The sequence below is a fragment of the Wyeomyia smithii genome, chromosome 2 (assembly GCF_029784165.1).
Source record: "Wyeomyia smithii strain HCP4-BCI-WySm-NY-G18 chromosome 2, ASM2978416v1, whole genome shotgun sequence".
NCBI lineage: Eukaryota > Metazoa > Arthropoda > Insecta > Diptera > Culicidae > Wyeomyia > Wyeomyia smithii.
The window spans coordinates 80505947-80518641 of record NC_073695.1 but is presented as its reverse complement, the minus strand read 5'-3'; the positions used below and the strand labels follow the sequence as shown (position 1 = coordinate 80518641).

Sequence of the window (12695 nt, the reverse complement as noted above, 5' to 3'; positions counted from 1 at the left end):
TGTTCGTTGGGCAACGTTAAATGGCAATGCCAGTTGCCCATGCAGGCCATGCATGTCAATTAAAACGATTCGCACAATCTTGATCTTTATTTCTCTGCTTTGCAGTACGGCTTGTTCCTGCTGGTGATATTGATTCTAGAAGTGACGGCGTGCGGCTTAGCGGTGGCATACAAAGACCGCGCCAAGACGGAGACCAAAAATTACCTTCAGACGACAATTTCCAAGTACTACTCGAGCAACGATCGCAATCAGTCCGACGCCGTAACACTAATGTGGAACTATCTGATGTCCGAGATGCACTGCTGCGGAGTAGAGGACTATCGGGACTTCAACCTGTCGGACAAGTGGAACGAAAGCAAGGGCAGTAGGGTCGTACCAGAGGCGTGCTGTGTACAGTCGGCCTTGTTCGAACCGCAGGACAAAAACTGTCCCTTCGAGCCATCGGATAGCAATAGCTACTATAAACAGGTAGGCAATTAAAATTGACCTTTGTACCAATAGTTGGTTTTAAAAAGGAAAGGTTTTAAAGTTACTAACATATGATTTAGCTCTGCTTTCATTTCATTACTATCATGCACGTGGTAATGCTTGATTTATTCTGCACATTATATAATTTCGGTATGCGTCAAGTTTTTGAAAAACATTATTATTTTTGTTTATTTGCTATTCATTTAAGCACATTGTTTTTCTTAAACCTAAAATAAACTTGAACTGAATTGAAGTTCCAATTATAGAAAATTTTGTCCATTTTAGGGTTGTTACAACGCACTTATCGACTGGATTATGTACAATCGGAATCTGGTTATCATCGTGGCCATCGGGGTAGGAATGGTGCAGCTGGTTGCAATATTCCTAGCATTTTGTCTATGCAAATCGATCGAAAAGTATCGGGGAATGCGGCTGTAAGGAGAACACCTAGAGTTAGGGAAAAAAAACAAAACGGACAAAAATCGCCAACCAAATAACTGAGGTTAAACACAAAATTTCAATTCTCGAATACCGTAAGAAACACAAATGCATCGCAAAAAAAATCACACTACGTTCAAAACACATGGATACATTAGATCGGTGAGAGATACAAGCAAAACGTTTCGATCCGAAAAAGTTGATCGAACGTACAAGTGCACTTTAGAAGTCGAAGACGGAGCCATCGTTAAGACGATCGGTACAAATACTTGAGACAGTCATTCACAAACGTAGAGGATAAGTTCCGATGGAAGTCGCTGAGCACTTCCCGTTTTGGGAGAAATTTAAGTTTTCAATTTGCCTAACATGCTTTAAAGTCTGTAAAAAGCAGTAAACTTGTTTATTTTTGTTCATGCTTTATTGATCAATATTTTATAAGTTGTGAAATATGACTTCGACTATTCGACCGTACAGTTAACGACAATCGATTTTTTTTTTGTTTATCTGTTAAGGAAATAAATACTATAATTTAATAAGATATACAAGGAAAACGGTATCTGCTAGAAATCATTCACTTGCGCCCCCTTCTCGACAGCCATAAACTTGGCCTGCCATCCGGTGCCACCGAAATTTTGAGTTTGCTTGTAGAGTACTTGCATTACATTGCTCTCACTGATGAAAGTGGCTGGCGTGTCCCCACCGCAATGCTGTCGAATCATTCTCCTGTCGTCGCCTTTGACCTCTATCAATTGCAGATAATCGGTGCCGCAGGTTGTCTTACTGCCCATATCAAATACTTCAAATTTCATCGCAATTTGCATATTAACCGGCACGGTAACAGTCCAGATGCATTCCATTCGTGTTCGATTGTTACTGGGATAAAACGGACTACTGAAGAAACCTCCGTAGTTAAATATCTCTCCTCCACAGCCTCTACCCTGGTCAGTTGCTACGTATGTGGCATCAAGAACGGTTGTTGAATATTCTGTCTTTGACTCGGGTATATCAATCCTCAGTGCGTTCCCGGTTGAGAAAATAGGATTGGGTGTGCCAAAGTTGCAAAACATTCCCACCTGCTTGTCTTTGCTCAAACTATCATAAACCCGGATTGCTTCCTCCTCGCAGTTAGTACTGTACGTGTAAAACATACCGAAGTACAGCGCAATCGTATAGTTCTCCGGAACTTGAATCGTAACGGTGCAGGACTCCGACCTAGTCAGGTAATTAGTATTAATACGTCCTTGAAGTCTAGTGAAGTTTCGGGCGCAAAATCGGTTTTGTTGTACGCTGAGACGAAAACCTTTATCCTCAATGGAGCTATCGCTTGCGAATTTCACGTACAACTTGTTAGAGGAAGAATGATACGTTGCCGGTAAATAACTGCTGCCACAGTAGATGTGGTGAGCGTTTGGATTGCGAGTGCCCTGGAAAATCGAAGTTATAATGTAAGAAACAGAGGTTCTACTTTGTGCAAGATAAGAATACATACGTGATAGAAGGATGATTTTATGCCGTGAGATGATTTTCCACGGAATATGACATCTTCGCCAAGGCCTTCGGTGATGAATGCTTTTATCTGGAAATGTGACAAGTAAGATATTAGTGATTCACACAGCAAATTGCTGATATCCCGCAGTATATATTAAAAAAACGGAAAAATTTGATAACTCTGGTTTGAATGGTATTTAAGAATATTTAATAAATTTTCACATAAAGTAAAATAGAGCGAAGCTGAAAATACTCACATTAGCATCAAACAGTTCCACTCGATCGGAACACTCCCTACGCACTTCGCTGTACTCTTGCAGTTGGAGATCCAAAAAGTCAACGTTAATAGTCTTCCCGGGGGGTACCTCCAGCAGCCACATGCACCGAGTATTGGCGGGATATTTTCCGGAGTCAAAGTTTGGACTTTTCAGAGTTTCAACCTGACCACCAGTTAGGTTGTAATAGCCCGGCCCGCACGCTGCATCCACCAGCGATACGGTTGCCTCGAACGTAGTTCCCTGTAGCGATGAATCCGTAACCATGCGGACAAACATTGACGGGCTGAAGGTGTTCGCCGGCGGTGGTAGTGTATGGTTGCAATATTTGCCGATCAGCTCAGCAAAGGGCCCAGCACCATCGCGAATTTCGACGAAGTTATCATTGCATGCTGTCGTGTTTCTCGATGTTCCCATGTGGAACTGATCGAAAGTTAGCTGAATTCCAAATCCGTCTGGCGCTTTGAACAAATACTGACAGTCCTGTAGTTTGTTGTTATTGCTGCCAAGAACGTTGAGGTTGTATGTTCTAGAAGTTTTGTCTAATGTTATTTCTCTATCACAGTCATCCGCGAATAGAACCAATGCGGTGAAACCACGATGGCTATTTGCAAATTGTTCAGATTTATAGTAAATTATACCGTGACTGCTTTTGATGCTGACTGCAGGAGCATGTGCAGTAAGATTTCCACAGAGGGAGGCAAGTTTTTGATCATTCGTTCGGGTTAATCCCTTGTACACTTCAACAGTTTCGAAATAGCAACCATCCGAATGTTCTATTTCGAAGTCCTCGAATCGAATCACCACTTTTTTACCTTGAGGAATTGCTATATTCCACGTACAGGTCACCGGATTACCGAAGCCATTGTTTTTCATTGTAGTTTCCGGGCTAGCAATTCGTGTTGATTCCGTTATTGTCCCTCCGCATGTATCTAGTTGGTATTCGAATTTGAATCCTCTGGATTCTAACCAACGATCGGTTCGGAATACTACAGCTGCTCGGTTCTTGAACCTTACACGACCAGGGGAATCCTGCTTGCAATATGTTTTGAATTTTTCCCATTGGAACGGTTCAATATACTCCATCTGCTTGTAAATGGTGATGTTATCATACATACAGATAGAAGTCTGCGGTCCGTCCTCCAATGAGAAATCTAGGAAGTTCAATTTGATGAAACCATCCTTTTCCTTCGCTACGAAAGTGTAGTTGCAAGTTGCCATCCGCGGGTAGTTCATAGGATAGCTGGGACTGGTAATAACATTCGCTGTAGAGTCTACAGTGTAAATACCACCGCAATTTTGCACCCACTTAATGGTGAATCCATCACCTTCGAGGTTTGCATCGGAACGGAATACCACCTTCATTAGCGAACCAGTAGAGTTCATAAACTGTGGAGTTTCTTTTCCACAAACACGACCAAGAGAAACCCATTCGGTGCCTTTGCGATCGAAAAATTCAACGTAATCTTTGGAGCAATTTACACTTTTTTCCAAGTTGTATCTACCGACGAAAAATGCTCCGATATGGTAGCCCGTGTCGGCACGGATCGTCCAAATGCACTCCGTGTTTGGCAGGTATTTTCCGTTGACATTCGGTGAACCGAAAACATCTGAGTTTTTATGCAGTGTACCACCACAGCCAGAAACCATTTGACTAAGTTTTAACGTGAAGTTTCCACTAGCGTTGTAATTCTCTGAGTGATATTCAATGAAGACATGCCGGCCTTGCGTCACAACCATCTCCGTGGCAGTTCCTTTACAGAAGCTTCCCAGCAGTGGACTGTTCGTAGTTGGACCATTGTACATAAGTAAATACTCATCCTCGCAGGATTGGTTGAAACTTGTGCTCGCAAATTCTATATTTATCAATGTGTTCTCAGCATAGTCTACGTACCAAGCGCAATCCAATGCTCCCTTCATGTTTTGTATGACGGGACGTGAAATGTTGCGTAAATCATTTCCGAACATTCCTCCGCACTTATTGATCTGATATTGGAGCTTAAAATTGACCTCTCCCATGAAGATGCCTTGTCGTGCTATGATAGAAATATCCGGAAAAGGTGATCGCACCAAATCTGAATCTGTTCCATTACCGCAATATTTTTTCAAGAACGCGAAGCTTGCGCCAACGGCCGCCTGACGTTTGATAAATATCCCTCTAGTGTTCAAGGAACATGTGCCACGATACTGACCTGCTTTTATATCGCTGAAACGCAGGGCCATCGTACCTATATTGCGTCCAGATTCAACAATAAATGTACCTGATGTACGCTTGTACTCACACATATAGCTTGTTTGATTGATTGGGGTTGCGATTATTCCTTCGTTTCCGTTTAGGTTACCCACGCAAATCCAAGGTTCATCGCTGCTGAAGTGCATCTTGAACCCTCTGTTGGCGGATGGCACCCGGGACCAAAAATTGATCATCATTGTATTGCCACTGGAATATATTGTATCCTTATTGTAGCCACCCATGACAAACTTGATGCGAGATGAGTAATCGAAGCCGTGATAGAAGCCCAAACGTTGCAAATAGGATGCACTGACGGTGGACAGATCCAAATCAAGAAATTCGATCTTTACTCGGCGTCCCTCTGGAACGGTGATTCGCCACTCACAGAATCGTTTGAATCGCAAGCTAGTATCCGGATATCCAGGACAAGTTATGTCCCCGGATGCTGCATTTATTTCACTTCCGCATCGGTTTTCTGTGGCGTTGAATGTTAGTTTGAAACCACGATACATTATGTTCGGGTTGAATGTTGTGAACACGATTCGTATGTGGTTATTGACCGATATGATCGAGCCCGGCAGCTGAGAACCGCAGAGCTGTCCCAGTTCAACATCGGTTGCGTTCTCGCCTTGAACCACGGAATAGATCTTAATGTTGTCAACCAACGAACAATTAGTGTTTCCTGGCAAATGAAGATCTTGGAATGTTACGTTCACAATTGTATTGATTTTGCTTATCACGTAATATTCACAAACAGTATTGCTAGGGTAGCTGCCAGCGATTGGATAGTTTTTGGACTGTATTGTGCCACGGTCGCCATGTATAGAGCCACCGCACTGAGCCAGACTAACTTTTAGCTTGAACCCATTTCCAGGGTCAGAGATGTCGGTAAAGTACCGAACTCTCAACATGTTGGAGGTGGTCAATCGTGACGGTGTTGTTTCAGATCCGCACGTTCTCAACAGTACACTTGAACTAGAAGTTCCGCCATCACGTAATTCAACATATTCATTTCGACAGCCGAGGGAGTATTTAAGATTGAATCGTTCAAACTCATATTTCATAGTCTCTCCCGCTGGAGCTAAAACTGTCCAAATGCACTCGCTATGAGTGTAAGGTACCTCTGGAAAATTTGGTGTAGTTATGACTGTAGAGTTGATCTTCCGCAAAACAACCCTTCCACCACATTGCATACCAATTTCCCGATATGATAAGCGAAATTCGTTGGTTATCACGTGACCGGCGTTGAATTTGACGAAGCCGCGATTACTTGAGGTGTTCATAATTGCGGGTATTTCCGTACCACAAAAGGTTCCTAATATCGGGGAATAGTCATCTATACCGTTTTTAATCGAAACGAAACCTGTGCATCCTTCGTTCGACTTTATGATTGAAATCGATTCGAATCGAAACTCGATAATACGCCCCGGTCGCACTGTTATGTTCCACATGCATACCGAATCTAGAACACGATTGAATGATTGATTGGAACTAGCCATCGACGTAACAGCTATCACTCCATTCGGTTCTGTTATTAGTCCACCGCATCGTAATGAAACGACACCGGTGAATCCAGTTCGATTGTTAAAATAGTCTGTTTTAAACGTAACTTTCAGGAAAGGTTTCCCATGGAACTGCGCTTTCACCCGGTACCCGTAAGTACAGATCTTTTCAGAACCGACCCATGTCAACATATCGGTTGAGGTCGATATCTCCAAGTAATCGGAAAGGCAGGCATCGGTTTCCTCTAGGTCGACGTAATTAAGTTGCAGATGAGGATGGTGCGTAGAGAGCTCGGACTGGAATATCCAACTGCAATTCAGGTGGGTTCGGTAACCATAAGGGTATCCTGGTGACGTCAGGTTGTAAGTGGTCATATTTTCCGACAGTGAAATCACCTGATGACCACCACAGAACTGTTCATCGCTACTAGGTGTTCCCGCTGAGGTGTCTTCCTTTCCGATTTGCTCCCAGTTCAGGAGGAATTTTGAAGGTCCACTCGCGTCGGAGTGTTCCAAGCGAATGTACACCACGTTTGAGGTGGATTTGAAGGGGTCCGGAGGGGTGAGGCCGCACATTTCTTCCTTCAGGGCTTCAGCAGTGTCGTCGTATCCATCGAAGATCTAGGAAAGAAAATCAATTTGCTGTAACTTTTTGTAGAAGAGGTGCTTTGTAATAAATACAATAAATTTTAAGCGTCACTCGCTCTCAATATGGGTTGTGTTGTAGCAGGAAACGAATTTGGTACATAAAGAGAAACTAGGAGAGCACAACATAAAGATAAAGTGTTTTCTTGCTATCATTACCGATACCGCTTACCGTTCTACGCACGTGCTATTTAAATGTAAAGTTTAACTCCAAACCGTATTGAAACTGAAATAAATTCTACTCTTTGGAAGTCTGGTCCTCCGCTTGAAACCGTCAATGATCGAGTTTAAATGAAATCTTTAAAAATGAAATTCGTAATGATGATTCAATGATGTTACCACACCAAAAATGTCCAGGAAGATTTACAAAATGGCATTCGGAAATCGTTAACTGGAACTGCATGGTCTAGCAGATGTAGTAGGCCACATGATAAAGCGATGTGTATCGCATTGAAATGGAACGGAATCCAAGCTTTATTTTATCATTGTTTACAGTTCATGGTTACCATAACATGTTTCAATGCCATAAAATTCAACAGAATCATAATAATTTGAACATTTCTATATGCTAGCGCAGCCAGCTGCTGCCAGTACTGACAACACGGGCGCACAACTTGACACACGCAGTTGACTTGAAACTAGAAAAAGGATAAAATCGGGATTTTGCAAGGCGCTACATTTTAGCGACAAGTTTCAGTACATTTCGGCCGATTTTTTACGAAAACTAGTAGCGATCGCGATGTTTATTAGTGTAAAAAGAAAAGTATACTTAGTTTGAGTGGTTACGCGGCTCTTACGCGCCGGTATTTGTGAAAAATATTCTAGCAGCAACCGACGCGAAAATATATAAACGTCACCGGGAGATAAAGAATAGTGATGTGAAAAATGGCATGATTAAAATGTTTCGAAGGTTTCACGTCAAAATCAAATGTGCAAGTTGATTGAATTAGAAGCTTTGGTGCTGGTTTAGCAGGTTTACAATAAATAATCACCGGTTAGTCACAAAATTAAAGATATTTAGGAAGCCGTTTTCCCGGGTTGGACAAGGTTCGTACCGTGTTTGCTCATTTTGTATCAAAGGCAGTGTCTTGAGTTTTTTATATCGATTTTGGCGATATTTTGCAAACAAAAGTGCAGATTCATAGCAATGGACGAAAATCAGGTTTATTACTTGACATCCAAGATGCAGAAACAATGAGAACGATGGATTCAACAGAGACAACCGCCTCCAACGAAGGCTGAAACAGTTACATTGGTTGATGAGGTCATGGCATCGATTTCTTAGAATACGCATGGAATAATTTTTATAGATATAGATTAGAAAAGAGATTGAATCATGAAATCAAGGAAAAAATGTCGCATTTGGCCTGATTTGATCAAAAGCGGCTCAAATCGATGTTAATTTGGCCGCTTTCTCACTTTTCCTTAATCGAAAAAAAAAAAAGAATTGGTGAGGAAGGATTGGCTAACAATGAAGAGGAGGTATCTGTGATGGATGGCTTTTCTAAGGAATTCAACAGTTCTACTTGAACATTGTTTCGAACTGAAAGGGACGGTGAGGTACGTTGAGGACAAATATTTCCTGAACTTGGTGTTTTACTTGTCGAGCAAAATAAGAGTTTCCATTTTAACTCACCTCAAGCTGCCCTTCGCACGTATCCACATATTTGACGTCAATTTCGAAAACCTTAAACTTCATCGATATAATGGATCCCACGTCGACAATGATTCTCCATGTGTGAACTTCATTCCTAGCGTAATCTCGCGGATACATGGGCGATGTGATAACTCCGCTTTTACCGCTCAGTTCATTGAAGTAATCTACAACGAAGATATCAGAAATAGATTTCATTGAAAGCGATGCAACTTTTTAAACATACCATAGGAATATTCGGCCAAAAAACCTCTGGCAACACTTTGATTACCCGTTTTGAATTTAACCCAAAAACTGTTCGACGAAGTCAAATTCAGTACCGGATTGTCACCGCAGTAATCGCCGATCAGTTTTCCACTGCCGGAATTCTCTCGTACCTCCAGGTAGTCCGTGTTACAGTGTTCCGACTCTACGATATTCAACGATTGAATGTACAGCCGCAGCGAGTTGCCAGGAGATGCCGTCAGCTGCCAGGTGCATTCTACATTCATTGGGTACGTGTTAGGGTAATTTGGTGACGCAAACTCACCCGCAAAGGATGTCAAATCACCTCCGCACGCTGGAAGAGTACAATTAGGTTACTGTTTCAAAGTCAAACAAATGTCACGTTACCGTTGTCCAGAACAGAATAACTGGCAACAAACTGAATGCCCAGCATATTAAATAGATTGAAATCATCGGACGTGATGTGTACGGTTAGCGAGTTCCCGTTACTGACGATGGCCGGTGGAACCTTACTACCGCACCCATTGTACCGTAGTGGGGCATCAATGTCATCTCCGTCGTGAATCGTAAGATTTGCCAAACAGTTACCATCAACCTCCACCACATTCATATGCAACACTTGTAGAGTTACGTGTTGCGTTAGCTCGCCAGCAGTAAGTTTCCAGGTGCAATTTTCCGATTTAATTTTGAAGGTGTTCTCCAAGGACAAAATTCCCGACTGCAACACGTTTATTCTGGATCCACAGTTCTGACGAGGAAAAGAAAAAAGAAAACAATTAATGCGTTTTGTTTGAATTTGCGATTGCTAACTTACGGTTGAATAATTAGCTCGAAATCCTTTAGCCTCCATGATTTCGTCCGAATGGAAAACTACCAGCAATTGATTGCCACTAGAAAGCACCGATGTAACGTTTGCATCACTGTCACAAAGGTTCAGTAATAGCTTAGTCGCATCACGGACAGCTCCATCGTAGACTTGAAGATAGTCTTTACTACAGTTGGGGCTCTTTATCATTCCTAGGTCTTCAATGTTAAACTGAAGCGTATAAGCGGGATCTATTTGTATCGTCCATTCGCAGGATGCATTACTCGGGTAATTCTTCGGATAGTTGGGCGAATAGAGGAAGCCTTGATGAGCGTTCAGAACTCCGCCACATGCTGAAAAACAAATTCGCTAAAATTTGCGTATTCGCTTATAATGAGATATTCTTACTTGCAGCAATCGTTCTGTAGGACGCTATAAATCCTTTGTACGTGTACGTTTGATCACTGAAAAACTTCACATACAACATATGGCCACTACTAGTAAGCCTAACCGGCTCTTTCTGTGAATGACAGAGCTCGGTAATGATTTGGCTGAAGTCTTCTGTATTCGATATCGACAGCCCGTCATACCGGCAATTGCCAGACGATTCCATATTGAAATTCGATACAGTCAACTCAATCACATTACCTGGCGGCATCGAAAGCGTCCAATGGCATTGCGTATTGATGGGGTACTCTTTGGGATAGTTCGGTGATGAAAAGGTGCCACTTGGCCTCGTGAGTATTCCTCCACATCCATTCAGTCGCCATTCCAATCTGAAGCCGCTATTTTCACCACTACTATCAGTTCGGAAAGCTATTTGTATGGTTGATCCTTTTGATGTAATTTTCGGCGGCATATTGTTGCAATACTTTTGCGAAATGGATCTTTCGTCATGTGGTTCACTGATTTCCACATAGTCAAAGTTGCACACGTGTGAACTGTTTTTGTCAAATATCATACCGTTCTCGATTTCAAAGTGAGAAAATTCGACATCAATTTTGTTTCCAGGCGGAACCGTTATCGTCCACAAACAGTCCAGCGAACTTGGATGTTTGTTGGGGAAGTTTGGTGACTCGATTGCCCCCTCGAAGCCAGTGATGTTTCGTTTGCATAGTATGTTGTATTTCAAATGAAAACCTCGACCCTGGTTTGTATCGTCACTTCTCATGCGAATGAACGCATGGTTGGTTTTCGTATCCAACTGAACGGGGTCGGTATCAATTGTGCAAAATCTTCCCAACTTCTTTCCAGCTGCGTCACGACCATCGTATATCTCCAGATAATCATACCGGCAGCTCGTATGCCCTTCCAGCTCCAAATCCATGAAAACGATATGGATTGCTGATCCCGCACTAACACTAATACGCCAGTTGCACTGGGCGTTGTTTCCGTACGGTTCCGGATAGTGAGGAGAGATAATCGATCCTTTGGGAGATGTCAAAACGCCACCACATCCGGTCGTAGTGGCATCCCATTCAATTTCGAACCCCTGATAGTTTCTTGAGCTGTCGGAATAGAATTTCAAATACAGTTTGTTACTAAACGATATAATGCCATCGAAATCGTCTGTTCCGCAGTATTTCCCTATCAGTGGAGAGCTGACCGTTCCGCCGTTTCTGATCTCCAGTCCGTCGAAGCGACAACTGGTGTGCTTTTCCATAGTGAAGTTTTTAACATTCAACCGAATCTGCTGGCCCTTGGGAACAGTGATCACCCATTCGCACTGTTTCCCTGCCGGGTAGTCGTTGGGGTATCCCGGTGATTTCACCACACCGCTAATTGTGTGGAAGTTTCCGCCGCAAACTGGAACAGGAAAAAAAATTTATTAGAAAGGATCACTCCGAGGCGTAGAATATGACAAATGAAAATACAATTCGATTTGAGGCTTGTATTCGCATCTAACGCTTGAATATAGACATGATTCGTAATTTATTGTGCATACTGATCATTCAATTACTATTGTTGCAAGTAGTTTAAGGAAATCCTTTTTTTTCCTTTAAGCATTTCATGTTTCACATAGCTTTAATAAATTGTTATCCTAAGGCATCTAGATCGCAGAGGAAGATACGTCTGAACATCCAGAGGCTGTTGGTGGAAGGAGTTGATGCAGAGTGCGCTCGGAAAGTTGATAAACAAATCGATGAACCTATGGAAGTGGACATGAAGAAGCAGTGGAAGCATATCCACGACGCGATAGTGAATCAGCGCGAGAGGTGATAGACATAGCAGTGCAAGCCACGCGGTTTGACGCCTAGTGTCTCGAAGTGACGGAGGAAAAGGCCCTAACACGTTAGGAGTAGCAGACCGTAGGACGCACCAGTTGCGGGAGAACTGCCGGAAAACTAGAGCTGCCATTAGAAACGTTAGCACTACGGTCGCGTCCTAACGGAGGCGCGAATGGTTTTACCAGGCACGACACGAACTTCTAATGTGCGATTAACGGAATCAGTGCCAGTTCCTTCCATGTGGATTGACAGCGAGAAGAACCTGATTATCGATAAGTCAAATCATTCCTAAACTCGGGGCCAGACGGGACTGACTCCGTCGACGTTTCTTAAAGCGCAGATTGAAAACCTGGTATCTCTGCTTCTGCATGTTTTCTAGCTATCTGTCACTTTCGGTATCTTCCCGTCCTGCTGGAAATCATCGTACGTGTTTGCAGTACACAGTAAGGAAAACATACACGATGTGACTGATTATCGCTCTGTGCCGTTGCCAAGCTACTCGAGCTTGTCATCATGGATCCCATGCTCGCTCACTGTAAAGCTTTCATAGGCACTGTCGAACATGGATTCACAGCCAGTTGCTCTACCGCTCACTTTGTACATCATTATGGTATAGTGAACCGTGGCCAGATGGATGTCATTTACACTGACTTGACAGCTGCCTTCGATAAACAAAACCATCGTATAGCTATCGCCAAACTTGACAAACTTGAAATCAACGGGAATTATTTACA

At 42.7% G+C, this 12695-nt stretch overlaps 2 protein-coding genes across 8 annotated transcripts in view; one reads left to right on the top strand and one right to left on the bottom strand.

Moving 5' to 3' along the window:
- The window catches only part of LOC129720769 (tetraspanin-18), an 89150-nt gene extending 87693 nt beyond the window's left edge, over positions 1–1457 (top strand). For all 7 annotated transcript variants that reach the window (XM_055672481.1, XM_055672485.1, XM_055672487.1 and 4 more), the window contains 2 exons: positions 106–468; positions 754–1457. In XM_055672481.1, coding sequence (XP_055528456.1) covers positions 106–468; positions 754–906 — 516 coding nt within the window. In that variant the 3' untranslated portion in view covers positions 907–1457. The remainder of the gene's footprint in view (positions 1–105; positions 469–753) is intronic.
- The window catches only part of LOC129720767 (cubilin homolog), a 32830-nt gene continuing 21581 nt past the window's right edge, over positions 1447–12695 (bottom strand). Inside the window, exons 7-14 of the mRNA XM_055672479.1 lie at positions 10142–11539; positions 9743–10086; positions 9316–9676; positions 8930–9262; positions 8686–8870; positions 2652–7025; positions 2396–2482; positions 1447–2330 (exon numbers count right to left, since the gene is read on the bottom strand). Coding sequence (XP_055528454.1) covers positions 1467–2330; positions 2396–2482; positions 2652–7025; positions 8686–8870; positions 8930–9262; positions 9316–9676; positions 9743–10086; positions 10142–11539 — 7946 coding nt within the window. The 3' untranslated portion in view covers positions 1447–1466. The remainder of the gene's footprint in view (positions 2331–2395; positions 2483–2651; positions 7026–8685; positions 8871–8929; positions 9263–9315; positions 9677–9742; positions 10087–10141; positions 11540–12695) is intronic.